The sequence below is a fragment of the Hemitrygon akajei genome, chromosome 3, assembly GCF_048418815.1.
Source record: "Hemitrygon akajei chromosome 3, sHemAka1.3, whole genome shotgun sequence".
In the NCBI taxonomy this organism is placed as follows: Eukaryota; Metazoa; Chordata; class Chondrichthyes; order Myliobatiformes; family Dasyatidae; genus Hemitrygon; species Hemitrygon akajei.
In genome coordinates, this window is record NC_133126.1 from 150,240,855 (window position 1) to 150,268,783 (window position 27,929).

At 39.9% G+C, this 27,929-nt stretch overlaps 1 protein-coding gene across 2 annotated transcripts in view; it reads right to left on the bottom strand.

Moving 5' to 3' along the window:
* LOC140725497 (cilia- and flagella-associated protein 337-like) overlaps window positions 1–27,640 on the bottom strand; it is a 54,733-nt gene extending 27,093 nt beyond the window's left edge. Inside the window, exons 1-9 of one of the 2 annotated variants that reach the window (XM_073041024.1) lie at window positions 27,567–27,640; window positions 25,150–25,344; window positions 21,585–22,025; window positions 17,028–17,204; window positions 15,965–16,139; window positions 13,710–13,877; window positions 12,044–12,192; window positions 5,762–5,995; window positions 3,642–3,806 (exon numbers count right to left, since the gene is read on the bottom strand). In XM_073041024.1, coding sequence (XP_072897125.1) covers window positions 3,642–3,806; window positions 5,762–5,995; window positions 12,044–12,192; window positions 13,710–13,877; window positions 15,965–16,139; window positions 17,028–17,204; window positions 21,585–22,025; window positions 25,150–25,314 — 1,674 coding nt within the window. In that variant the 5' untranslated portion in view covers window positions 25,315–25,344; window positions 27,567–27,640. Of the gene's footprint in view, window positions 1–3,641; window positions 3,807–5,761; window positions 5,996–12,043; window positions 12,193–13,709; window positions 13,878–15,964; window positions 16,140–17,027; window positions 17,205–21,584; window positions 22,026–25,149; window positions 25,359–27,566 lie in introns of those variants that run through there. The other variant, XM_073041025.1, reaches the window with a different exon arrangement.
* Between the last annotated feature and the right edge of the window lie 289 nt (window positions 27,641–27,929).

The window sequence follows — 27,929 nt, forward strand, 5'->3', positions numbered from 1 at the left end:
CATTCCCTGGAGCATAGAAGAATGAGGGGTGATTTGATAGAGGTATATAAAATTACGATGGGTATAGATAGAGTGAATGCAAGCAGGCTTTTTCCACTGAGGCTAGGGGAGAAAAAAACCAGAGGACATGTGTTAAGGGTGAAGGGGGAAAAAGTTTAAAAGGAACATGGGGGGGGGGGGGGGGCTTCTTCACACAGAGAGTGGTGAGAGTGTGGAATGAGCTGCCAGATGAAGTGGTAAATCGGGCTCACTTTTAACACTTAAGAAAAACTGAACAGGTACATGATGAGAGGTGTATGGAGGGATATGGTCCAGGTGCAGGCCAGTGGGACTAGGTAGAAAAATGGATCAGCACAGCCAACAAGGGCCAAAAGGCCTGTTTCTGTGCTGTAATGTTCTATGGTTCTAAGTGAGAAGTTGTTCTTTGACCTTAATTATGACTTTGTTGGAACAGTGTAAGAAGCAAAATTTAGACCTGATTGAGGGTATGATGAAGAATCAAGATGGCAGCAAAACTGAAGCTCAAAGTCTCCCTTAGAGATTGAATGGAGATGTTCTGTGATCGCCAAATTTCATTTGGTTTATCCACTATAGAGGAGGCACCACTGCTGTGGTGTCCATATTCAAAAGCACAGCCAAGTCCTTCAATTTGAAAGAGCATTTAGATCCCTGGATGACACAAAGGGAGAATTTAAAGGGCAGATGTCATATCTTCTGTGGCTGCATGCAAAGGTGAAATGAGAAAGGGGCTGGATGTTGGTGAAGATGAAAGAGCACACCATTAAGACACAGAGGGAATGGTCCCTTTGGAATGTTGAAGGAAAGAGGAAGATGTGTTCTGCACTGTTCAACATCCCATAATTTCAACACTTTTCTCTCTTATCCCCATTCACCTCCACAGACAGATTATTTGTGATTAATAAATTGTCGTCTGTCTCTCTCGGTCAATATCACATTTCTGTCATTCAGTTCTTTTTGCACTCTACCTGATCTGAGACACTTATTTTACTCTGTACATGTAAAACATGATAGAAAGGTTTCCTAGTTCTTATAAAAGGTTATTGACCTAAAGCAGTAAGTTAGTTCAAATGTAAGTCTATTGTCATTCAACTGTACACATGTATACCACCAAACAAGACAATGTTTCACCAGACACAGTGCATGTAACTCATACACATAAAGTAATATTACCCCAAATAAACTAACAAATATTAAGGTGCATACATGATACTAGTTAAAAAGTAAACTGTGTAATGCTACTGGCACATCATACGTGATGAGACCTGCGTGGTGACTGGGAGCTCAGTAGTCTTATAGCTTGGGGGAAGAAACTGTTCCCCATCCTGTTAATTCTTGTCCTAATGCTATGGAACCTCCTGCCTAGTAGTACGGGATCAAAGAAATTGTTAGATGGAACACAGGAACCATTGACAGTGCTAAGAATCCTGCATATGTAACACCCCTGATAAATATCTCTAATGGGTGGAAGAAAGACCCCAATGACTCTCTCAGTAGTCCTCGCAGTCCTTTGTAGAGACTTGTGGTCAGTACCTTGCAATTCTCGTAAAAGATGGTGATGCAACTGGTAGGGACATTCACTTTCATCAATCTCCTCAGGAAGTGGAGATGCTAATGTGCTTTCTTGACCAACGAGGTGATGTTGAGGGACCAGGTGAGATCCAGCATTATGTGCACTCCCATTAACTTAGTGCTCCTAACTCTCTCCATGGAATGGCCTGTACATGTTGTGAGGAATAGTCAGTTCTCACTTTCCTAAAATCCAAAATCATTTATTCGTTCCTGCCAACATTGAGACACAAGCTGTTGTGCTCACAGCATTCCATCAGCTGCTCTACATCCGATCTGTATACTGTCTCAATAGTCGTTGTTGATGAGGCCAACTACTTGTGTGATCAGTGAATTTGATGATTTGGTTTGAACTGGATCTAGCAATACAGTCATGCGTCAGCAGCAGGCTGAGCACGCAGGCCTGGGGAGCACCAGTGTTCAGCGTGATGGAACTAAAGATGTTTCTGCCTACATGGACTGACTGTGGCCTTTCTGTCAAGAAGTCCAGAATCCAGTTACAGAGAGACGTGTTGAGCCCTAATGAGGACGGTTCACCTACCAGCTTCTGTGGGATGATTATAACAAGCTGAAGTTAATAAACAGCATCCTGGCATATGAGGCACCATTTTCCAAGTGGGACAGGACAGAGTGGAGTTCAGAGGGTATGGCATCCTCAGTGGACTGACTTGAGCAATAAGCGAAGCGGAATGGGTCCAATGTAGCAGGAAAAAGGAATTTAATGTGATCCATAAGCAGCCACTCAAAGAACTTCTTTGTTGTTGAGGCAGGTTACCGTCGCACTCTTGGGCACCGAGATGATGGTGGCCGCTTTGAAGCCCAAGGGGACAGGGACTGTTGCAGAGAGATGTTGAAGATGTCTGTTAGAACCTCAGTTAACTGGGCTGCCCGGTCGGTCAGCACCCGAGCAGGTACGTTATCAGGCCCCGCAGCTTTACGTGAGTTGACCCTGGCGAGAGTCTTCCTCACATCAGCTGCAATTACACAGAGTGCCTGCTCCGCAGTTGGGGGTGGGGCTTTCCTCACCAGCACATTGTTCTGTGCATCAAACTGAGTGTAAAAGATATTCAGCCTATCAGGAAGAGAAGTGTGGGGGATTACTAGAGGGGGAGAAATAAAACCACAAGATGATTTGAAAACAGGAATAGAAATTTTTAAAATAAATTTCAGTAGCTCTGTCAAGCACAGAAATGATAACTGAACGTTATTTTTTGCGAATTAAGACATGGGCAATTAAAGTCAAATGACCAGGAACCTGAATCCAGTCAGATCACGCTGATCTGAACTATGATCAGAAAGTGCTGTGAATATCCCAGGGTTTCAGTTAAGGACGGCAAATAGAAATGATGGGTGATACTGCCTGTGCACTCTTTATCAATATGCAGCATTCTGATGAAAATTACATATTGAAAACACAAAGCTAATGAAACCCAAGGATAACATTTGCATTCAAATGGCACATGGAAGTACATCTCAAAACATTCTGAATAAAACTTATTAAAGCAATGAGTGGTTGAAGAGAGCTTAGAAAGGTGATTGAAGATCACTTGAGAACATCATGTGTAGAATATAATGAGAATAGACACAGAAAGATGGAAGCACCTAGGAAAGCAGGTATGAAAATAGGGCTGAAGTAAGTACAGAGTTTACCTTAAATGGATGGAGGAAGGGGCTGGAGCAATGTGTGACATACAGATGAGCGAGTAATTTAATAATTCAAAACCAACAGAGAAATCATGATAGATTGGGTGAGGCTGGGCTGAGAAGAGCAGAGAATCACCATTTACAGTGGAACAAATGATGGTGTGTTTTCACTTGTTTGCAGTGCGGTGCTGAAAGATATTTTCCAAGCCTGTCAACCGGCGAAAGTAAAAAAGCCAAAAATGCTGCAAATCTGACAGGTGGCAGATATCGTGATTTTACTACCCTCAATTTTGATCATTGGACCAGGAATCAATTTGCACAAAATTAAAAGTAAATATTGCAAATTCCTTACAATATAATCTCAAGCGTAATACATGTGATTTCTAGCTGTATTTGTATCATAACCTTACCTTCACTGTTCCATCAACACCTGCAGTGAATAACCTAGTCCCAGTCTCATTTAGTGCCATTGTTGTAATCTCAGAATTGCCATGACACCCAGTAAACTGTTTTACTTTTTGTCCAGTTTCAATCATCCAAATGGTGACTGTAGACCCAACATCTGAACTGATTACCTGCAAGGAAAGAACATCATTCTCATTTCCTATTTAAATAGACGATCAGAGATGAAGTTCTAAAACAGGATATCATTTCAGTTAAAAATGATAAAAGAGGAAATAAGGTAATTTAGAAAGCGAATACTTTACTCAAATAGAAATACTTCACTCAATTAGAAATTCAATATTTTTAAAACATCCAATATTTATTTTTGACAAATTCAATGGATGCTTTCACAAAGTAATGCTGAAGTATTGTATACATTTTCTGACCTTATCAAAAACGTTCATGGCATAATGTGAGCCCAGATTTGAGCCACACTTGTTCCACTCTGCCTGGTGCTTCGGGCAGAGTTCCATTTTCCATTCTGGCTTCTGCCCTATTCCTTTCCAGTTCTGATGATATGTCTCAAAAATATCGACTGTTTATTCCTTTCCATAGATGCTGTCTGACTTGCTGAGTTCCTCCAGTATCTTATGTTTGTTACTTCGGAATACCGCTTTCCCTTAGGAAAAAATTAACCTACATCTTGCAAATTACTCCCAGAAACTCCTACCGCTTTTGCTCTGCTGTCTTTCCTGTTAAGAGTCCCCTTCCAATCAACTTTTGCCAGCTCATGCTTCTGTAGTTACCTTTATCAACTGTAATACTGATATATCTAATTTTAGTTTGTCCCTCTCAAACTATAGGACAAATTCTATCATATTATTCAAAGTTGAAAGTAAGTTTATTATCAAAGTGCATATATGTCACCGTATACAACCCTGAGGTACATTTTCTTGTGGTCATTCATAATACTACAAGAAACACAATGGTATCAATGAAAGACAACTCCCAGCAGAATGGACAGACAACCAGTTTTCAAAAGTCAACAAACTGAGCTATTATTCAAATGCCTGCAAAGTGAATTTTCGTGTCGCAAGGTGGAAATAACAACTTTCAATGATTTTGAGAAATAAAATCCAGTCTCAATTTCCTATGCTTTATCACAAAAATCAATGGAACTTTACAACAACAAATCAAAATGCACCAAAAATGTGTTTCTCTATTATATTCAGATTATTAATGCAAAAATATTACTTCATTTCTTGGGTGAAAACTCTCAACAAAAAATAGATTATAGTTCCTTTTTGCTTATGGGAGATATTTCAAAGAAGTCCTCCGAAAGTGAAAATTACCTCAAAATCATTGGTAGTAATTCAACTTCCATCAATAATGGATGGAAAAGTTATGAGGTTTGTTTTTAATTTTTAATGATTTGCTTCCTGTCAGTGATGTAGTCATCACCCTTTAAGATCCAATACAAAAAAATAAAATTAATCTAGACCTAAGTGAAAGCAGGAAGTTCAAAGTAAATTTATTATCAAAGTACATATATACTACATTTTCTTGTGGACGTTCACTGTAAATACAAAGAACCACAATAGAATCAATGAAAAACTACAAACAACAACGATGACCAAAGAACCAATGTGCAAAAGACAACAATCAATGCAAATACAAAGAGAAAAAATAATTAATAATAATAATAATTAAAAAGCAATAAATATCAGGAACATGAGATGGATGAGGAGTTCTGAAAGTGAGTCCATAGTTTCTGGGAACAGACGCATGATGGGGGGAGTGAAGTTATCCCCTCTGGTTTAAGAGCATGATAGTTGAGGGTTCCTAAGTCCTTCTATTCTCCTAAGGGTTCATTTGCCTTAAACTCCCTAATTGAATTAAATTTAGTATTTCAGAAATAGAAGGATACAAGGTGCTGAAAGTCACATTGCATCCTTCTATTTCTGAAATATTAAGTGATCAAATTTTCTTTAAACAAAAGAAGTTTAATATTTGTAAGTGCATGTACAACTTAAGCAGTTGGCAATATTGATTTCACATATTTAATCATATCACTATTAAGAAAGCTTGTAGTATTAGCAACCTTAAATGTTATCAAGAGTATTGCTCTATTCCTACTTTCACTCACCTGTTTGAAGTGAGAATTATAAAGCACACAGGTAACTGGTTTTTCATGACTTGTTATAGAATTGGCAGCTTCTTGTTTCATTTCTAACAATGTCAGCTGATTGTTGAAAGTGGTGAACAGATGACCAAAGGGTTCATTAAAATACATAATTGTTTGAAATTCCAGAGACTTTGGAAATATACCGGCAAGCCGCTGGATACAGAGTTGATGGTGCATGTCCCAAATTCTCAAAACCTGCAACGGTTTCAAATGATTATTCTGACTGAGGGATAAATTCATAACAGTGTTTAATGTTTCTTATATAACTTAGAACAGTATAGTAGCAGGCCTTCTGGCCCACAATGTTTTATCTAATTAATTAAACTAGTAATCAAATGACTGACGAAACGAACCCCTCTGCCTACACAGTGTCAATACCTACCTTTCATTCCCTGCACATTCATATGTCTCTCTACGTGCCACTTTAACATCTCCATCATATTTGCCTCCATTAGCACCTCAGGAAGTACATTGCAGGTACCCGGCACTCCCTGTGTAAAACAATTTTAACCACACATCTCCTTTGAACTTATCCATTCTCACCTTAAATATATACCCCCGGTATTAGACATTATCAATTCTGCGAAAAGGTTACCCATTGACTACTCTATATATGTCCATTATAATCTTACAAACTCTCTCAGATCTCCCCTCAGCCACTATTGCTCCAAAGAAAAGTAACCAAAGTTTGCCCAACTTCTTCTTATAGCACATGTCCTCTAATCTAGCCGCATCCTGGTAAGCCTCTTCTGCACCCTGTCCAGAACCTTGACATTCTTCCTATAATGGCACGACCAGGTCTGAATGCAGCACTCCAGATATGGCCGAACTTAAGTTTTATAAAGTTGAAACTTAGCTTCTCAATTCCTGAATTCAGTTTCTCGACTAATAAAGGCAAGCATGACAAATGTCTTCTTTACCACCCCATTCCCTGTGTAGCCAGTCCCAGGAAGCAGTGGACTTTAATCTTCAGATGCCACTGCACATCAACACAGTTAAAGGTTTTGGCTTTAAGAGTACTTCATAGATAGGTAACACAGTAGCACATCTAGCAGAATCATTGCCTCACAATACCAGAAACTTTGACTCAAGCTTAGGTGCTGTCTATGTTTAAATTGCACATTTTCTCTTTAACTGCATGTGTTCTTCTGGGTGTTCTTCTGGCCTGTCGGGAAGTGGCCCGGTCGAGGTAAGTGCCTGGTGTGAAAAGTGCCAGTCTTTGGCTCGAGAATCTTCGGCGAGGAGGCTGAGGGAGGAGACTACGCCAGGCACAATTGGAGAGGGTGAAGACATGACCGCTAAGCTGATTCAGTGTGCTACGTGCATGATGTGGGAGGTCAGGGACACTAATGGTGCCCCCGGCTGCTACAGCTGTGGAAAGTGTGTCCAGATTCAGCTTCTGAAGGAGCATGTTGCAGCACTGAAGAAAGAACTGGATGACCTCAGGTTTATCCGCAAAAACGAGAGTTTTCTGGACAGGACCTACAGTGAGGTCATTACACCAAGGATACCGGAAGAGAGAAAGGGGGCGATGATGAGGAAGGAAAGGATGCTTGAAGTACAGGAGACCCCAGGGGATGTACCACTCATAAACAGGTTCACCTTCTTGGAAGCTGTCAGGACAGAAGATACTGCCGGTCTGAGAGGCGGACAGGTCTGCGAGCCGAAAATTGGTGCAGAAGCAGAGCCAAGGAGTCAGACATCAGGAAGAGCCGTGGTAGTAGGGGACTCCATAGTAAGAGGTACGGAAAGGGGTTTCTGCGGCAACAGGCGAGATTTAAGGATGGTGTGTTGCCTCCCTGGTGCTAGGATCCAGGACATCACGGACCGATTGCTGGGAATCCTCAAGGGTGAAGGTGAACAGCCGGAAGTGGTAGTGCATGTTGGCACACATGACATCGGGAAGAAGAGGAAGGACATTCTGCAGCGGGACTTCAGAGAACTCAGAAGAAGGGACGGGTTGCACCTTAATAGGCGGGGGACAAGCATTCTGGCAGACAGGTTTGCCACTGCAACACGGATGTATTTAAACTAAGTAGTGGGGGGGAGGGGATGAACTGGAAATATAAGGATGGAGTTAAAGGGAAAGTGAAAATAAGAAAAGTCAAAAAGGACAACAGAATCAATAGAGTAGAAAGCTCAAGAAGAGATCATACAGTATGGCCAAGTGAAATAGGAATTGATATGAAAGGAGAGGGGAGTAACGAATTAAAAGTATTATATATGAATGCACGAAGTATAAGGAATAAAGTAGATGAGCTTGAGGCTCAGTTGGAAATTGGCAAGTACGATGTTGTGGGAATAACAGAGACATGGCTTCAAGCGGACAGGGCCTGGGAAATGAATATTCAAGGATATACATCTTATCGAAAGGACAGACTGACTGGCAGAGGGGGTGGGGTGGCTCTGTTGGTGAGGAATGATATTCAGTCCCTTGCGAGGGGGGACATAGAATCAGGGGATGTAGAGTCAGTATGGATAGAACTGAGAAATTCTCAGTGCAGAAAGACCCTAATGGGAGTTATCTACAGGCCCTCAAACAGCAGTCTGGATGTAGGGTGTAAGTTGAATGAAGAGTTAAAATTGGCATGTCACAAAGGTAATGACACAGTTGTCATGGGGCATTTCAACATGCAGGTAGACTGGGAGAATCAGAATGGTACTGGACCCCAAGAAAGGGAGTTTGTGGAGTGCCTCCGAGATGGATTCTTAGAACAGCTTGTACTGGAGCCTACCAGGGAGAAGGCAATTCTAGATTTAGTGTTGTGCAATGAACCAGATTTGATCAGGGACCTCGAGGTAAAGGAACCATTAGGAGGTAGTGACCATAATATGATATGTATTAACCTACAATTTGAGAAGGAGAAGGGAAAATCGGATGTGTCAATATTACAGTTGAACAAAGGGAACTATGGAGCTATGAGGGAGGAGCTGGCCAAAGTTCAATGGAACAATACCCTAGCAGGGAAGACAGTGGAACAACAATGGCAAGTATTTCTGGGAATAATGCAGAAGGTGCAGGATCAGTTCATTCCAAAGAGGAAGAAAGATCCTAAGGGCAGTAAGGGGCAGCCGTGGCTGATGAGGGAAGTAAAGGGCAGTATAAAAATAAAAGAGAAGACGTATAACATAGCAAAGATGAGCGGGAAACCAGAGGACTGGGAAGCTTTTAAAGAGCAACATAGATAACAGAAAAGGAAATACTCCAAGGAAAAATGAGGTACGAAGGTAAACTAGCCAAGAATATAAAGGAGGTATAGTAAAAGCTTCTTTAGGTACGTGAATAGCAAAAAAATAGTTAAGACCAAAATTGGGCCATTGAAGACAGAAATGGGTGAATTTATTATGGGGAACAAGGAAATGGCAGACGAGTTGAACAGGTACTTTGGATCTGTCTTCACTAGGGAAGACACAAACAATCTCCCAGATGTAATAGTGGCCAAAGGAACTAGGGTAGAGGATGAACTGAAGGAAATTTATATTAGGCAAGAAACGGTGTTGGATAGACTGTTGAGTCTGAAGGCTGATAAGTCCCCGGGACCTGATGGTCTGCATCCCAGGGTACTTAAAGAGGTGGCTCTAGAAATCGTGGACGCATTGGTAATCATTTTCCAATGTTCTATAGATTCAGGAACAGTTCCTGCTGATTGGAGGGTGGCTAATGTTGTCCCACTTTTCAAGAAAGGAGGGAGAGAGAAAACAGGGAATTATAGACCGGTTAGCCTGATGTCAGTGGTGGGAAAGATGCTGGAGTCAATTATAAAAGAGGAAATTACGACACATTTGGATAGCAGTAGAAGGATCAGTCCGAGTCAGCATGGATTTATGAAGGGAAAATAATGCTTGACTAATCTTCTGGAGTTTTTTGAGGATGTAACTATGAAAATGGACAAGGGAGAGCCAGTGGATGTAGTGTACCTGGACTTCCAGAAAGCTTTTGATAAAGTCCCACATAGGAGATTAGTGGGCAAAATTAGGGCACATGGTATTGGGGGCAGAATACTGACATGGATTGAAAATTGGCTGGCTGACAGGAAACAAAGAGTAGCGATTAACGGGTCCCTTTCGGAATGGCAGGCTGTGACCAGTGGGGTACCACAAGGTTCAGTGCTGGGACCGCAGCTGTTCACAATATACATTAATGATTTAGATGAAGGGATTAAAAGTAACATTAGCAAATTTGCTGATGACACAAAGCTGGGTGGCAGTGTGAAATGTCAGGAGGATGTTATGAGAATGCAGGGTGACTTGGACAGGTTGGGTGAGTGGGCAAATGTATGGCAGATGCAGTTTAATGTGGATAAGTGTAAGGTTATCCACTTTGGTGGCAAGAACAGGAAGGCAGATTACTATCCAAATGGAGTCAAGTTAGGAAAAGGGGAAGTACAACGAGATCTAGGTGTTCTTGTACATCAGTCAATGAAAGTAAGCATGCAGGTACAGCAGGCAGTGAAGAAAGCTAATGGCATGCTGGCCTTTATAACAAGAGGAATTGAGTATAGGAGTAAAGAGGTCCTTCTGCAGCTGTACAGGGCCCTGGTGAGACCCCACCTGGAGTATTGTGTGCAGATTTGGTCTCCAAATTTGAGGAAGGACATTCTTACTATTGAGGGAGTGCAGCATAGGTTCACAAGGTTAATTCCTGGAATGGCGGGACTGTCATATGTTGAAAGATTGGAGCAACTGGGCTTGTATACACTGGAATTTAGAAGGATGAGAGGGGATCTGATTGAAACATATAAGATTATTAAGGGATTGGACACGCTGGAGGCAGGAAGCATGTTCCCACTGATGGGTGAGTCCAGAACTAGAGGCCACAGTTTAAGAATAAGGGGTAGGCCATTTAGAACAGAGATGCGGAAAAACTTTTTCACCCAGAGAGTGGTGGATATGTGGAATGCTCTGCCCCAGAAGGCAGTGGAGGCCAAGTCTCTGGATGCATTCAAGAGAGAGTTAGATAGAGCTCTTATAGATAGCGGGGTCAAGGGATATAGGGAAAGGGCAGGAACGGGGTACTGATTGTGTATGATCAGCCATCATCACAGTGAATGGCGGTGCTGGCTAGAAGGGCCAAATGGCCTACTCCTGCACCTACTATTATTGTCTATTGTCTCTTGTGTTCTGGTTTCCATCCTAGACATGTGCAGGTTGGTAAGATAATTGGCCACTGGCTTGTGTATACAGTGAGAGATGATATCTGAGAGAAGTGAGGGAGATCAGCTGGTTGAGTAGTGTCACAACAATAACCTTGCATTCAATGTCAGCAAGACCAAGAAATTGATTGAGGGCTTCAGGAAGAGGAAGTCAGGAGAACATACACTAGTCCTCATTGAGGCATCAACTATAGAAAGAGTAAACAATTTCCAGTTGCTGCGCATCAGTATCTCAGAGGATCTACACTGGGCCCAACACATTGATGCAATCACAAAGAAGATATCACTATGCTCTGCTTCGTTAGGAATTTGAGGAGACTTGGTATGGCACCAAAGAGTCTTGCAAATTTCCACTGTGGACAGCATTTTGATTGGTTGTATCACAGCCTAGTATGGAGTCTCCAAGTCACAGGATCACAAGGGTCCACAAAGGGTTCTAGACTCTGCATTACATCATGGGCACAAGCCTCTTCACAATTAAGGATATTTCCAAAAGAGTGTCCTGTCTCCATCCAGGACATGCCCTCTTCGCATTACTACATCGGGTAGGAAGTTCTTTATCTTTTGCACTATTTATTTTTGTAATTTATAGTAATTTTTATGCCTGGCACAGTACAGCTGCTGCTAAACAACACATTGTATGACATATCACTGATAATAAACCTGAATCTGAGCTATAGGGAGAATGAGAAAATGGAGGATTAACGTAAGTGAGCAGTTGAAGATCAGCTTGTAGTTGATGAGCCTGAGGGCCTGTTTAGGTGCTGTATAACTTGGTAAATATACTGATGCTTTCATACCATTCTACTTAAGGTTAGATTTTGGTTTCATCACTGTAGAGATATTTACTTAATTTTTTCCAATGTAAATTTTAGAAAATCTTTAGAAAATGTTAGAAAATCTTTTAAAGCAATTAATCCTCAAAAAGCCATTGACGTGAAATGTTAACACTTGTTCACTCTTCACAGATTCTGCCTACCATTTGAGAAGATCCAACATTTTCTGTTTTTATCATCATAACATTTTACTTTTGAACTGTATGTTCCTTGTTATTTAATATGTGAGTATGTCAAAAGAAAATTATTCTCACCTTGTCCTTTGAAAAACTCAAGAGTTGCTTTCGTGACACATTAAATTGTACAGCTATTACACTAGCTAGGTGACCTTGTAAAACTCCATTAGGTTTAGACATTACATAAGGGTTCCAGAGGTAAACGTGATGATCTACAGCAGCTGAAGCTAGTTGGAAAAGAATTGCAGTTTTATCATATGAGCTATTATCTATAATGCTGATAAAAATGACAGCACACATTAATACAAACTTTTAAAGCTAATAGTGTTTTTAAAAGGGATATATTCAATAAAACAAATGCAAATATATAGAAACCCAGCCTAATCATGTTAAATCTTTTGCAATATTACATATTATGTGATGCAGTTTCATGTTAAGTGATAACATTCCTGGGTATTTTATCCCCCAGATACCATAATTCATTTAAAAAACAATAATTGTTCCATGATCCATCGTGGCACTGAGATGCAATAGATGGTGTTGAGGTTGCGCCTCAGAGTTAGTTGTACTTTAGATTTGTGGGGATGGTTTTGGAGACAGCCTGGAGAGTTAGGGGTCAAGTCAGAATGTAGGGACAGGGATGGGGGGGAGCTAGAGATCAGGGACAGTAAATGAAGAGTCAAAGGGAGGAGTCAGTGGGCCTAATCCAGGTTGGCAGTCGAAGGTGAACCGAGTTGGCAAGTGATGAGGATAAAGACCATGATCCCCATGGTCAAGGAATATGGTCAGCGGGCCCTGAGGACAAGGGCTGCTGACCCCCAGGGACAGAAATCCGTCCGAGTCCAGAGGTCATGGCCCGCAGAGCAAGGTGGAGCGATAAGCACGTCGTGAAGTAAATGCTGCAGGTTCAAACCTAAAGTTTAACTACCAAAGCTGGTGAGTCTGGAGGTCGAGGCCTGAAGGTTAAAGCCCCTGGGTTTGCCCATCTGGAAACCAGAGGCCCGATGTCAGTGAACCTCTGAGTCTGTGGCCAAGGATTTGAGGTTGGACACCCAAAGGCAGCCTGTCCTGGGTTTGGAAGCCTGTCAGTGTATGGAATTTGGCTTGCTTTGCTGGTTTTATTTTGCTCTTACTGCTGAGCATTATGGAAGGTGCTATGTTGGTGCAGGAATGTGTGGAGACATGTGCAGGCTGCCTCCAGCACATTGTTAGGTTATCTTGGCTGTTAATGTAAGTGATACATTTCACTGTATATTTCAATGTACCTATGATAAATAAGTGTATCTGAATCTAAAAATTGTCATCTGTATTTGAGCTTCCATAGGCTGGAGATATAAACTCTCTTGGATGCAAACTTCCATACAAACCTTATTGGAAAACTATATAATTATTCCATGTTCCATGCTTCCATAGATTTGGCAAACACAACTGCCAATCCTATCCTATCCCTCTCTAAGCAGACTCCTATGATGGCGCAGTGCAAGTCTAACTAATCTTAATTTTGCTGTAAAATTGCTGAAAATTTGAGGTAAAATTGGTCTTCTGAAAAACAGCTGAACTCAAGAAATTGTTCATGCTTTTAAGGATATTTAAAATTAATTTAATATGTATTTGATGATATTATAAGATGGCATAAAAGAACAGTTAAAATTACTCCCAAAATTCTTTTCTATTTTATTACGAATCATGAGCTTACAGAGCTTCATGTTCAGTTTTGAAGACAGAAAAACACAAACTCACTTACCAATTAAGTTGAGTCCAGGGTGGTAATCAAACGCATTTACACCTTCAGTAACATGGAAAGCAGTGACTTTAAGTGTGGTTGTTCCTTTTTCTCTCCAGCCCAGGACTATTGTGTTCAAGTCAGTAGTAGCACAAGAAATGAAAATCTCCAAGTGAGAGCAATAACTCACTGGAGAACAAAAGCAGTCAAACATTAGTAATGCATGCACTCAATACAAGTGAGAATGTCCTTTGCTTGGAATTAGGTGCTGCCTGATGCCAACCACATAATGATTCCTTTAATTTGAAGAATCAAAGGGAAAGTTACTTTGTCATTTCTCCCGAGATATGGAGATTGGGGGGGGGGGGGGGGGGAGGCAGGAATTAATTACAATCTCCAGGGATCTTTGAGGTTCTCCTTTAAGGTTGCAATGGAATTGGAAAAACCTGGAGAACAGGAATGATGGACTGGATGATGATTGTTTAGAGTTAAACCTGTGCCTGCCCAAAATGGATACAAAGGTGATGTTGAAGTGAGATAGGATGGGTTAGAGGGCGTTCAGAATCTTACTATTTATTTTCAAGTGGTGTAGCAGTTATTGCCAATCTTTAATTTAATGAGCCACCTTCTTGAATGGCTGCAGTCCTGGTGAAGGTACTCCCGCCCTGAGGTGTTAGGGCAGGAGTTACAGATTGAAGCTCATTGATATACAAGGACCCCTAATATATTTAGAAGTTAAGAAGATGCACAAATCAAAAAGGGAATTAGCAGATGGGGGTGTTCCTTTTTGGTGCAAACACCATGGGTTGAGATTTGCTGACGCAGTAGCCTAGGTGAGGAACTGCTATGCATTTTGTACCTTGTCACGTTATAGCGTTGTACACCAGTAGTGGACGGGATAAATGCCCCCTATCATAGACTATGGGATGTCAATCAAATGGACTTGGATTTGGATAGACAAGACATTGTCTTGGATAGTTTTGGGCTTCTTGAGATCTGTTAGCTCTGCACTCATCCTCTTAAGTGGAGATTATTCCACCAAGCTCCTGATATGTGCAACATAAATGGTAGAAAGACACTGGAATGTGAGAAGGTAGGCCACTGGCAGAGGTACCCACCCTTTGACCTATCCTTGCAACCATGGTGTGTTTATGTGGCTGGTACTGGTGGATTTTAATTCAGTGGGTATTGATGGTAGGAGAGACAATACTATTATACCACATAACATTAAAAAAAGATAGTTTGGTTGTCTCATGCTGGAAATGATCATTGTCCAGTAGTTTTGTGGCACAAATATTACTTCCCTCTTATGAACCCGAGCCTGAATGTTGGTTTCGTCTTGCTGCATGCAGGCAGGGGCTTAATCATTTGCTGAAACGGAATAGAATTTGACATCATGGAGCACCACCCCCTCCTGCAGGCTGAGAAAGCTGCATTCTAATACATGCAAAATAATGCGTGAAGTTAAAGACATCCTGCAGCACCTTGCAATCCAGGCAAATCCTTGGTTCTCACTACCCGCTCATCTCCAGAAAAGGAATAAAATGTAAACCTCTCACTTTGACTTATCTGGAAATAGGTGGAAATTTATGAAATGTTGCAAATATTTCAGCTCCAATCTGAATGCACATAAACATGGTCTTCATTACCTTGATAGATTTTAACAGCACAGTCCTTATTCTACACACAAGTTGAGGTTTGGCTGCTGCAGGTATCAGTTTTAACTTAAGCCTTCCTTATTGAAACACTTATGTCTTGTACATTGTTCCTCATTGTAGCTCAGGGAAGGGAATTGTTTCCTGAACACGTTGGGTAGATCTGGCCCTTCCATCAAAATTATTTACTTCAGAATAATAATCATTTCAGGTGTCCTAATAAAAATGGAAAATGCTACCACTTTTACACAGAGTATGGATTTTTAAATGGTTGCAGAAAATACTAAACAATCATATTCTAAAAGAAAAAAGAAAAAAACACAAAATGCTGGCAGAACTCAGCAGGCCAGACAGCAGGAGTCCTGATGAAGGGTTTCGGCTCGAAACGTCGTCACTACCTCCTCCCATAGATGCTGTCTGGCCTGCTGAGTTCTGCCAGCATTTTGTGTTTTTTATTTATCTCCAGCATCTGCAGATTCACTTGTGTTGCCATATTCTAAAAGGCTGCTTATTCTGTCATTTCACAGAAGGTTTTACATTATGAGCAAAAGCCACACCCTTACTCCAGGAAACTGATACGACATATCCAATACATCAAAGCAGATAATCTAGTCCATGTACCTTGCCTGACCCATTCTTTACTATGCCCCTTGTGATTTAAGATGAAGCAGCACTTGTGACTTCCTTTGACCAGCTCCTGCCAGCTAATGGCAATGGTCATCTCCTGCTCGTTTGTTGAACTGGCTGGTCTCTCAAAAAGTGAAATTAAAGCTGTAGTAAAACAGATAGCATTAACCTGCAAGAGAAAAACAAAAAGTCAATAATAAATTGAAGAAAATACTACTAAAGGAGATGACTACGGCAAATTTATGATACATAAAGAACACAATGGCTTTGCAGTAAGTTCGCCCAACTCTAAAGGAACTTTATTGAACACAAAAATATTCATAACCTTGCACTTAACTGTTGCTGATGTACTGCTGCAATATTGTAATATCACAGGATTTGAGAAGGTAGCTGTTCAAAACATTGCAGCACAGTTCATCCAGATCATTGTGCAGGCATTGTATCCAGTCATTGTTGAGTAAAGTAGATTTCAGAACATAAACAGAAATACACTTTTCTCTCTGATCTCTATCTATACAGAACATTAATAAGAATAGGAAAGCAACTGACTGTTAGGTAACACTAAATGAAATGTAATCATTCATAGGCAATTATATGGATTTGTTAAATTTGCTATAGAACTTCCGGCCCACATTGCCTGTGCTGACCATGATGCCAGCCCAAACTAATTCCATCTGCCAACACACATGCTATATTCCTCCATTCCCTTCCTGTTCACAGCCCCAACTAAATGTCTTTTAAACATTGCTATCATTTCTGCTTCCACTACTTCCTCTGACCATGTGTTTAATACTCTCCTGAAAATTGCCTCAAAACTAAGCCTGGATTCAACGAAGGTATATCTTAAGCTGTTATCAGATTTTTTTACCAAATATTTTTCTTTCAACTTTTCTGTTGAAATCTGAGATATGGTATTTTTGGCTCATCTTGGCTACAAAAAATAAAATTGGTGGATAGTTAAATAAATGATCTTTGGCAAACAATCATATGAATAGACAGCAAAAATCTTAAACTAATGGCATTAGAACAAATGTAATTAGTGATTACAGCAACTTACCTCTCCACAAACATCACCAAAGGTGAGAATTGCTTCATTTTCATCTTCTGGGTTATACCAATAATGCATGCAGATCAGAATGTTCCATAACCCATAAAGTTTGTATTGGCAAGAAAATTCTTCTTTGGAATTAAGATCATACAAGCAAATCTCCTTACTGGTAAAGGCAACAGCTACCTTTAAAAAGTACGTGAAATGATTCTATTTGTAGCTTGTGAAATTGTTTTTAAACAAAACATAGAGATCAATATTGTGCCTCGTTAACAATAAATAATTAGGTCACCGCTGAAACTAAACCAAACTTGATGTCAATTGAAGAACAGAACGTGCACAGTACCCAAATATTTCTTAATTGATACTAAACTTCTGACACACAGTTACTATTAGCATTTCTGCAAACACAATGGATCAACAGTGTTCATATGACATACTAAAAAACACTTAACCATTCAGATCTGTTGCACTATTAATAAAATTATGCCTGACCCAATAACATAATCCTGCATTTCCCCCATACTCCCTCAAAACCAGTGGTTACTTGTCAGTACCATATTTAAAATTTGAAACAAACTTCCCAGATCTTGCCATTTGTGAAAGAGATCCAAATATTTACTGTGCTTGAGGAAATATTCCTCAACTTCATTCCCAACCCCTGAACTATGCTTCTTGGTCTTTTTTTATGTCTGTTAGTTACCAGAAAAATCAAGTTACCTCACCACAACAACTTTTGATTCTAAATACAAAGGGACATTGGAACAGTAGGACATTTAACCTAAAATCTTTTCCAGGATACTCCTTATTACCTTGGTTAACAAAAAAAAATTGCTATCATTCAGGACAAACCTAGTTTGTATATTCTCTCTTTGTAATCTAATATTAAAGTTAATTGATAACAGCCTGGTAAAGTTACATTCCCTCCAAAGCCAATGTGTCAAAAATAAGTTGCAATGCATTTTAGTGCTCTAGACAATGATTTGCTTAGCAGTAATTTAAAGTTGATCATTTGTATTCTGGTCCTTGAGATACAAAGGCTGAAATTACATTAACCTTTTAGAATTGTTCATATCTGCAACTGTACCCCCACCCCCCAGATATTTTAATGAACTATGTACAAAGAACCCCAAATGTCTACACTGATATATCTAACTTATTGCTATAATCCAACTACTTTCTGGTCTAAAAGGGTAACACAGTCAGCAAACTAAAATTAATTGCTACATTTTAGCCGATAGCTCAATTTTTGTTCATGGTGCTGCTTAAATGTATATAATATCATTGCTTCATTAGTAAACTTAGAAACATTAGTAAATGTAGCTGAAGGATGGATGTAGTTGGGAGTTGAATGGCCAAGGTTACCCATTGTACCAGAGGGATAAGAAGGTATGCAGAGGGGGTGGTGTGGCTCTGCTGGTAAAGAATGGCATCAAATCTTTAGAAAGATGTGACAGAGGATTGAAAGATGCTGTATCCTTGTGGATTGCATTAAGACACTGCAGGGGTAAAGGGACTCTGATGACAGATATATACAGGCTCCAAACATGTGGACTACTAGGGAAATAGAAAAGGCATGTTAAAAGGGCAATGTTATGATAGCCATGGGAGATTTTAACATGCAGGTAAATTGCGAAAATCAGGTTGGTAATGGACCTCAAGAGAGTAAAATTGTGGAAAGTCTGCGAGTTGTCTTTTAAGAGCAGTTTGTCATTGAGTCATTGGATGTTATGTGATGGACTGGAGGTGATTATGGAGCTTAAGGTAAAGGAACCCTTAAGAGGCAGGGATCACAATATGATTGAGTTCAACTTTAAATTTGATAGGGAGAAAGTAAAGTCTGACATTTCAGTGGAGTAGAGGAAATTACAGTGGTATGAGAGAGGAGTTGGCCAAAGTAAACTGGAAGGAGCTGCTGGCAGGGATGACAGCAGAGCAGCAATGGCTTGAATTTCTGGGAAAAATAAGGAAGGTGCAGGATAGATCTATTCTAAAAGCAAAGAAATACTCAAATGTCAAAATAGTACAACTGTAGCTGACAAGGGAAGTCAAAGCTAATGTCAAAGCAAAAGAGAGGGCATACAACAAAACAAAAATTAGTGGGAAGATGGAGGATTGGGAAGCTTTTAAAAATTTACAGAAAGCAACTAAAGGGGCATTAGGAGGGAAAAGATGACATATGAAAGCAAGCTAGCAAACGGTATTGGGCTGGATAAAAAATAAAAGCGATATGAGAGTGGATATAGGACCGCTAGAAAATGAGGCCAAAGAAATAATAACAGCGGATAAGGAGATGGTAGATGAACTAAATGAGTATTTTGCATCAGTCTTCACCATGGAGGACACTAGCAGTGTGCCAAGTGTTGAGGGGTGTAAGGAAAGAGAAGTGAGTTCAGTTACTATTACAAAGGAGAAGGTGCTCAAAAAGTTGAAACACCTAAAGGTATGTAAGTCACCTAGACTAGATGAAGTGTGCCCTAGGGTTCTGAAAGAGGTAGCAGCAGGGATTGTGGAGGCACTAGTAATGATCTTTCAAGAATAATTAGTCTCAGAATCTCTCTGGAGGACTGGAAAATTGCAAATTTCACTCCACTCTTTAAGAAAGGAGGAAAGCAACAGAAAGGAAATTATAGACTAGTTAGTCTGACCTCAGGTCAATGCCAGATGGGAAGATGTTATTGTTAAGGATGAGGTATGGAGTACTTGATGACACAGGACAAGATAGGACAAAGTCAGCATGGTGTCCTTAAGAGAAAAGCTTGCCTCACAAACCTGCAGGAATCCTTTGTGGAGATTACAACTAGGATGGATGCAGTGGATGTTGTATATTTGGATTTTCTGAAGGCCATTGACCAGGTGCCACACATGACGCTGCATACCAAGTTAAGTGCCCATGGTATTACAGAGAAGTTACTAGCATGGTTGAATCATTAGCTGATTGGTAGGAGGCAATGAGTGGGAATAAACAGATGCTTTTCTGGTTGGTTGTCAGTGACTGGTGGTGTTCCACAAGGGTTGGTGTTGGGACTGCTTCTTTTGTGTTGTATATCAATAATTTAGATGATGGAATAGATGATGTTGTTGCCAAGTTTGCATATGATACGAAGATTGGTGGAGGGGCAAGTAGTGTTCAGGAAACAGGAAGACTTCATAAGGACTTAGACAGATTATGAGAATGGGCAAGAAAGTGGCAAATGAAATACAACATGGGAAAATGCATGGTCATGTATTTTGGTAGAAGAAATAAATGTTCAGACTATTTTCCAAATGGGGAGAAAATCCAAAATTCTGAGATGCAAAGGGATTTGGGAGTCCTTGTGCAGAACACCCTAAAGGTTAACTTGCAGGTAAAGTCACTGTTGAGGAAGGCAAATGCAATGTTAGCATTAATTTCAAGATGTCTAGAATATTAGAGCAGGGATGTGATGCTGATGCTTTATAAGGTACTGGTGAGACCTCACCTTGAGTATTGTGAACAGTTTTGGGGATTTTATCTGAGAAAAGATGTCCTGGCATTGGAGAGGGTTCAGAGGAGGTTCACAGGGATAATTCCAGAAATTAAAGAGTTTTCATATGAGTAACACTTGATGGCTCTTGGCCTGTACCGCTGGAATTTAGAAGGATGAGGGGGGGTTCTCACTGAAATCTTTCAAATGTTAAAAGACCTAGACAAAGAAAGGATCTTTCCCATGGTGGAGGAGTCTAGGACAAGAGGGTGCAGCCTTAGGATTGAGAGCTATCGTTTTAAAACATATATGGAGAGAAATTTCTTTAGCCAGAGGGTGGTGAATTTGTGAAATTTGTTACCTCAGGCAGCTGTGGAGGTCAGGTCATTGGGTGTATTTAAGGCAGAGCTTGGTAGGTTCTTGATTGAACATGGCATCAAAGCTTACAGGGAGAAGGACGGGGAGTGGGGCTGAGGAGGGGACAAAAGGATCAGCCATGATTGAATGGTGGAGTAGACTCAATGTGCCAAATGGCCTAATTCTGTTCCTATGTCATATGGTCTTACGGAAATGCAGCTTTGTATTCCAAAATCTATTGGAGCTTTAAGTGTCATCACAAGTCACGGCCTTCCAATCTAATAGTCATTCCATATATTCAGCCCTCTTTGGCTGTCTTTAGATCAAGTCTTTCAGAGAGAACAAAGATGAAAACAACAACAAGGAATAAGATGCCAAAATTTAACTGTAGAGAGTTGGGAAGAGAAGTCAGTGTAAGAACTGTTTTGGCAATGTCTAGATGAAGTAGAATAAAACTGGGAATGGCAGGTCCCATTCAGCTGCTCAAAGGAGGAGGGACATTGAAGAAAGATGGGCTGTTCATTGTTCATTGCATGAAAGGCTGCAGAGAAGATAAGCTAAAGATCTGATTTCCATTCTGATGAATTTTTTAGAAAATAATTAAGAAACTATTGCTTTATTTTAATACAGATTATATCCCGGAGTCCCAGACTAAAATGGAATCAATTACATCTTATTATGCAAGCTGATTAGAACATATTTTATAATGCCTTTTCTCCCCACAAATTCAGAAGTAGCCAGTATTTTAGAAGTGTAATCCTACCTTGTTCACATTTGCTAAGAAGACCATACTTGTTACCCAAAGGTCTCGCAATCTCACAGAATCAGTGGCAACTCGTAAAGTTTTCTCCAACTTTAAGTTCTCACTCCAAACGCTCATCCAACCATCTTTACTCAGACTAAGGTAATGGTGTGAATTCTCCAGGTAGACTATACTTTGAATAGGTTCCTTTTGATGTGATGGAAGCAATATAATCTCTCTCCACTGAGGAACAAGTGAAGACTTCACACGCTCTTCTTTTTCATAATGACCTAAAAGCATGAATGTTGTGACTTTGTCCCAATCAACAAAACCATCTCCTGTAACATCAATTCGGTCAAACAAATCTCCATATTCTTCTTCAACACCATATCCAAGGGCAGTGAACATATTGTCGATAAAGGTCTTTCTATTAACTGGCACAAGTTCTTTAAAATTTGGTGGCTATAAGCAGAAAGAGCATATAAATGCTGGTTTTATAATAAAATTATATTATGATTAATTACAATCAATCCTGAAATGTACTTTGCATTAAGTATTACAAAGCAATTTTAAAGTAATGGGCTGTTAATAAATTAGATCTGTAATGCGGGCTGAGCTGAAGGTGTGTTACAATTTTAATATTTCCATTATTTGACCTTAGCAAATAATTTATATTCTGTAATACCACAACCAAAGTAGAAAAATAGATTTGTGTAAGAAATCATTTTATTAACATGCTGATAAATAGGTACAACATTTAGTTTCAAATGACAAGAACTAAATTTAATAAAATGACAGAAACAATTTTACTTAACACATCACTAGAAATCGATTTGCTCCCAATAATTTATCTTAAACAACATTTTATCTCACTGTGCTTGATCCTTTCTTTCAGTTTGGGGGTTTTATGAGCAACTGTGCCAGCTTGATATAACCTGGTCTCCCTGGAGATTGGTAGATATTAGTGACAGATTTTATTTATGCCAATTATTCAAGATCTAACTCTGCTAATAACCAAAGCCTTAATTATTGGATGCCCATTCATCCAGTAAGATGATAACCATAATTCCCATTTACCTGAAAATGTGATCTATAAAGTCATAGATAGAGTCATGGAGAAGTACAGCACAGAAGCCAATCTGGTCCATGCCAAAACCATTTAAGCTGCCTTCTCCCATTGATCTGCACCTGGACCATAGCACACCGTACCCCTACCATCTATGGTCATATCCAAACTTCTGCTAAACAATAAAATCAAGCTCACATGCACCATTTGTGCTGGCAGCTCATTCCACACTCTCACAACAGTTTGAGAGAAGAAGTTACCCTTCATGTTCCCCTTAAACTTTTCACCTTTCACCCTTAACCCCTGTCCTCTGGTTGTAGTCCAACCCAACCTCAGTGGAAAAAGCCTGCTTTTAAAATTACCTCTTATAATTTTGTATACATCTATCAAACCTTCTCTCAGTCTTCCATGTTGTTAGGAATAAAGTCACAACCTATCTAATATCTCCTTATAACTCAGGTCCTCCAGACCTGGCCAACAATAGATTTCAAGGAAAATAGGAAGATCTGGTTCTATCTCATTCACCACAAATAAAATGACTTTCCTATCAATTGTGCATACTGACTACAGCTACAGGTTGGTTGCAATATTTAACAGTATACAACAAATGTTTCAGGGATTTTTGCATTAATTTCTAAAGTCTGTATATTAATCAAATTAATATTTAAATTGTAAAAATCTGGCTTGAATGGAGTTTAATCTCTTGAATCCATAAGACATAGGAGCAGAATTAGGCCGTTCAGACCAATAAGTGTGTTCTGCCATTCAATCGTGGTGAATTTACTATTCTCCTATCTCCTCCCTGTAACTTTTGACACTCTTACTAATCTGGAACCTTTCAACCTCTGCTTTGAAATTCCCAAATGACTGCTATCTGGGGAATGATTTCCAAAGGTTTACCAACCCTCAGGCTAAAGAGATTCCTCTCATTTCTGTTCTGAAGGGACATCCATCTATTCGGAGGCTGTCCCCTCTGGTCCTAGACACTCCCACTACTTGAAGCATCCTCTCCATGTCCACTCTATCCAGGTATTTCAATATATAATGTAACAGAATAGAACACATATATGTAATAGATATTCAATATTAAGATGAGTCTAAAATAGTTTGGTTCTAAGACTGGTTTTAAAGTAGCTTTTCTTTGGAATAGAAGTAACAAATTGAAGTTTTTGACCTATGAACATACTAACAATTTCTTCTACATTTGGGCACTACCTGGAGACAAAGAACAATAGAAAAATATATCAAGGCCACATAGTAAAAGACATTGTGAAAATAAAGACGCTATAATTAAAATCCAATCAATTTCCAACCCACAAAGTTAAATTTATGAATGACAACCCTGTGACTGTGTTGCAATACCCATCCTCAGCCTTTTCTACAGCATTGAAATCATCCTCTTCCAGTCTCTTCTTTTAAAAACGTCTGCCCTCACAAGGGTCAATCCTCGTTCCTGTTCTGTTTTCCATTACCAGACCCATTTGAAACCTTATCTTCCACTCAATGCATAATAGTAACTTTACCACTAGACTTTACCAGTCTACCAAACCTTAACTCCCTTCAAGCTGTCAGAGTGCTCCTTTGAATTTGCACAGAATAAATTATTACTTCCATCAGCTAATGTCTGTAGTCCTCCTAATGAAGTTCTCTAACCATCGTTTCAGGCTGAACACACCTTGGTGTCCAATCTGACCTGTCAAGAGTTACACATCACATGCATTCTCTATCATTTCTGATTTTCACGTCACTCTTATCCCACTGCTACTATGTACTTCATTGGGCAACTTTTACCTCCTGCCTTAATTATGCTAACAATGTTCTTACTAGCTTCATGTCATTTACGTTCCATCCATTCAATATTCAAAATGATGTACTGCATAAGCTAACTTCCTCGTGAAAGCATATAAAGATAGTGGCAATGAAACAATTCCCCTAAATAGGGAAGTCAATAAATTGTAGGCAATTGCTGGAAAATTTAGAGGAGACTTAAAGCGACCTATTTTTTCAGCTCAGGGTTTAGTCTTTGTGAAGAATTCATCATCAGAACCACCGATGGAGGTAGAATTCTCCTAAAACAAAACTCAGATTTGAGAAATATATTTAAAGGATTATGTTTCTGTGATTGGCTCTCCATTACAGTGGATCAAATGTGATACTTCACTCAGGAAGGATTAAAGTTTATTTTCACCTAACTCCCATTGTCTTTACAGCTCTTCAATCTTCAAATGCCTCATCCTCTGATTCTGGTCTTCTGCATCATTTTCTTCTACTCTCTAAACATCAGTGACTGAACCTCTGATATTCCACATACCTCCCATTAAGTTTGATTGAAACACCCTCTCCAATCTCTTTCTCACTCTAACACCTCTTTTATTCAGTTTGCAACGTGCAAATATAAATGACTGAGTATAGCGTACTTTTTTTGCAAGAATATAACCATAAAATATTCAATTCGGCCTTGTTATCAACATGATTGTTTATCTCAGTTGATAAAGAGCTTGCATAATCATAAAAACTTACCATGAATACATCCTGCAACTTCATTATATCTTCGACGGTGAGCTGGTTTTCTAGTTTATCTGGAGCTTTTTTTGACATTTCCGTTTCACTGGGATTTGATTCAAGTGTTCTGAATTCATGTACATTTTCCTCTTTTTCAGGCTCTACCAGTGACTGAATTGACATTCTTCAAATGCTCTAAGGCCTGTCAACAATCTAACAAATAAAGCAGCCAGCAGTTTACCCTCATGAAATACATTTTGTGACATTGACTGAAGATTCATTATAAAATTTTGCCAGATTTTACTTAAGAGTACATAAAAACAGTTTTGGCGTAGAGTTTCAGTTTTGACATGTAATATTTAAATTTGTGGCCTGTAGGCAGTTTCCATACAACACCCAGTTCAAATTGGATATGTATTCATAAGCTTTTATTGTGATGTTTACAGTAGTGTGCAAATATAATTTCTTGAAGCTAGCAATTAGTTATTCAGGCTGTGTTGTAAGAGGACCAGCCATCAGTGGGCATGTGAGATCTAGTAAAATCTCTCTGACCTCTTGATTAAAGCCTAGAATGAATATGAATAACTGGAACCTATGCACGGATGATCATTGCTGCCACCAGTGAACAACCTGCACTTTCTGATTTAAACACATCAACAATGGACTTACCTTTAGCAAGGTGAAGAAGCACTTCAATTTCTACTTGCAAACATCCATTTGGTTTATCTGAGGTCTTGCTGAGTTCCAAATTATGGTATTTCAAGTCCATATACTATCACCTGTGTCCATTCCTTGAGATTTTACAGTTTGCTTCTCAGGGGCAAAGGCAGAAATATGACCTATATTAACTGACAGTCATTCTGAATGAGATGGTAGAAAATGGGATTCACTTAGCTATTTTTGTTCCTGCCTTTCAATTCTGAGCAACTATCCAGAACGTTCCGTCTCCTTAAAATGAGCAGCTAGGGATTATTGCTGATTATCAAAATGAAAGTTTTGTTATTGTTATACTGGAATTAAGATCATAACACACAGAAATCATTTGAAATAAACTTGAATACATACCGATGTTGCCGGCAGTTACAAACACTGTGCTCCTGCTCGGGGGGTGGACTTGGCTCTCTGCCCCCACCCTCCTTGAGGATTGTATCAATCATCACCTTTCCCTACTTTCAAATGTGCACATTACTGCATGGTCGCACGTTGGAATATACTGCTGAATATAATCCAACTGGAAGCAGTCTGCAACTACAGTTTACACATGGAAATCTATTTTACTGTCACCCCCTACATTAATATCCAAAAGCAGGAAACAAAGTAAGTTTATACTTCACTACGCCCACATATGTTCATGCTCGCTCTTGTCTGACCTCAGAAAAAAAGAAATTAAACAAAAATATAGTAAATGCATTAATACTACACTACATCCTACTGAAGAAAACAAAGACCTTCTTTTGAGGAAATTATATAATTTTAACGCTATGATGACTTTAAGGAACAACAGAAATACAGCTATAAAATGTGATTTTCAGAACTCAACAAACCATTACTTTCATGGATTACTTAAACAAATGGTCTAGTTTGGCGGTTGAATATCGTGTCCGACGATGACAGAAAACCTGTGCGGTGAGTCTTTAAAGCCATTGCAGTGGGGCAGTTCAATTCTCTCAAGCTCAGAAGTCCGGATCCTATGGCACGAACAAGCGTAACAAACTGGGGTCTCCCTTGGTTGTACGTCCTCTGTGCCTTGTCGTGCTCTTCGCTCTCCACGAAGCGCTGCAGTACCACCTTCCTGGCGGTCGGATCTCCCTGCAGATCTCAGCTGCACGGTCCACCGGAGCAGGCTACGCATGATAGGACAGGAATTCCCTTATCTCGCCTGGTTTAGCCCGCCTGTCGAAGCGGTGTACCGGGATGTGGCTGCTATCGCATGCAAACAGCTACTTGGAGCCACAGGTGAGGGCTGAGCGTCCGATGGGGACCAAATGTGAGTAAGCTGGCTCATAACGGACAGGATAACCCTCCCTCAGCAGCGGTGTTACCCCTCCCTGGGCACCTCATACACCCTAGTTTAGAAAGTCTAGTTAAGCAAGCCTCCTACTCATCACGTAACAATTAAGTCTGTTTCTAATCTCTAGTCGCAGGCCCACCCGACATATTCGACCCACCAAATAATTCCAATAGATCCTCATTCCCAAATGCAAGGCTAAGGTTTACATAAATCATTTGAAGCACTATGTGAAGAATGAACCACTAAACTACGAACAAAAAGCCAAGTTTTGGGTCGACCCCATAATACCTGCAAATGCGCAGGAAAAAACTCTCATTTACCCAAGCTTAAAAAAACATTTATGAATATTGTTTGAAAAGAGGAGTTGAATCACGCCCCAATCATAGATTAGCAACAAATCTATAAACATTAAAAATATACTTACCAGAGCCTTTTCGTCCAGTTAAAACACCGCAATCAGGAAGTTGGAAACCAGTCAGACGCGCACTGCGTTCGGCTCTTATTAACTTTACCTTTTGTGTCCACAGTAACCGAGCAACAGACCGTCGTTTCAGCCACGGGCTCCGTCAATCACAGAGCGGGGCGGAAAAAATTCGTTTGTCTGAAATAAGAGCTGTGCATACATAGCTCCCAGCTCCATCCTAGTGTTTATCCACCTCCCCCCTCCCCACCTGCTGAAGTCAGAGGAGGTGTTTCAGTAATTACTAGTTACAGTAATCGAGAAGGTCTGTAGCCAATTTAGCACGTTCGGATCCACCACACAATAGAATGCATAGTATGATGGCGC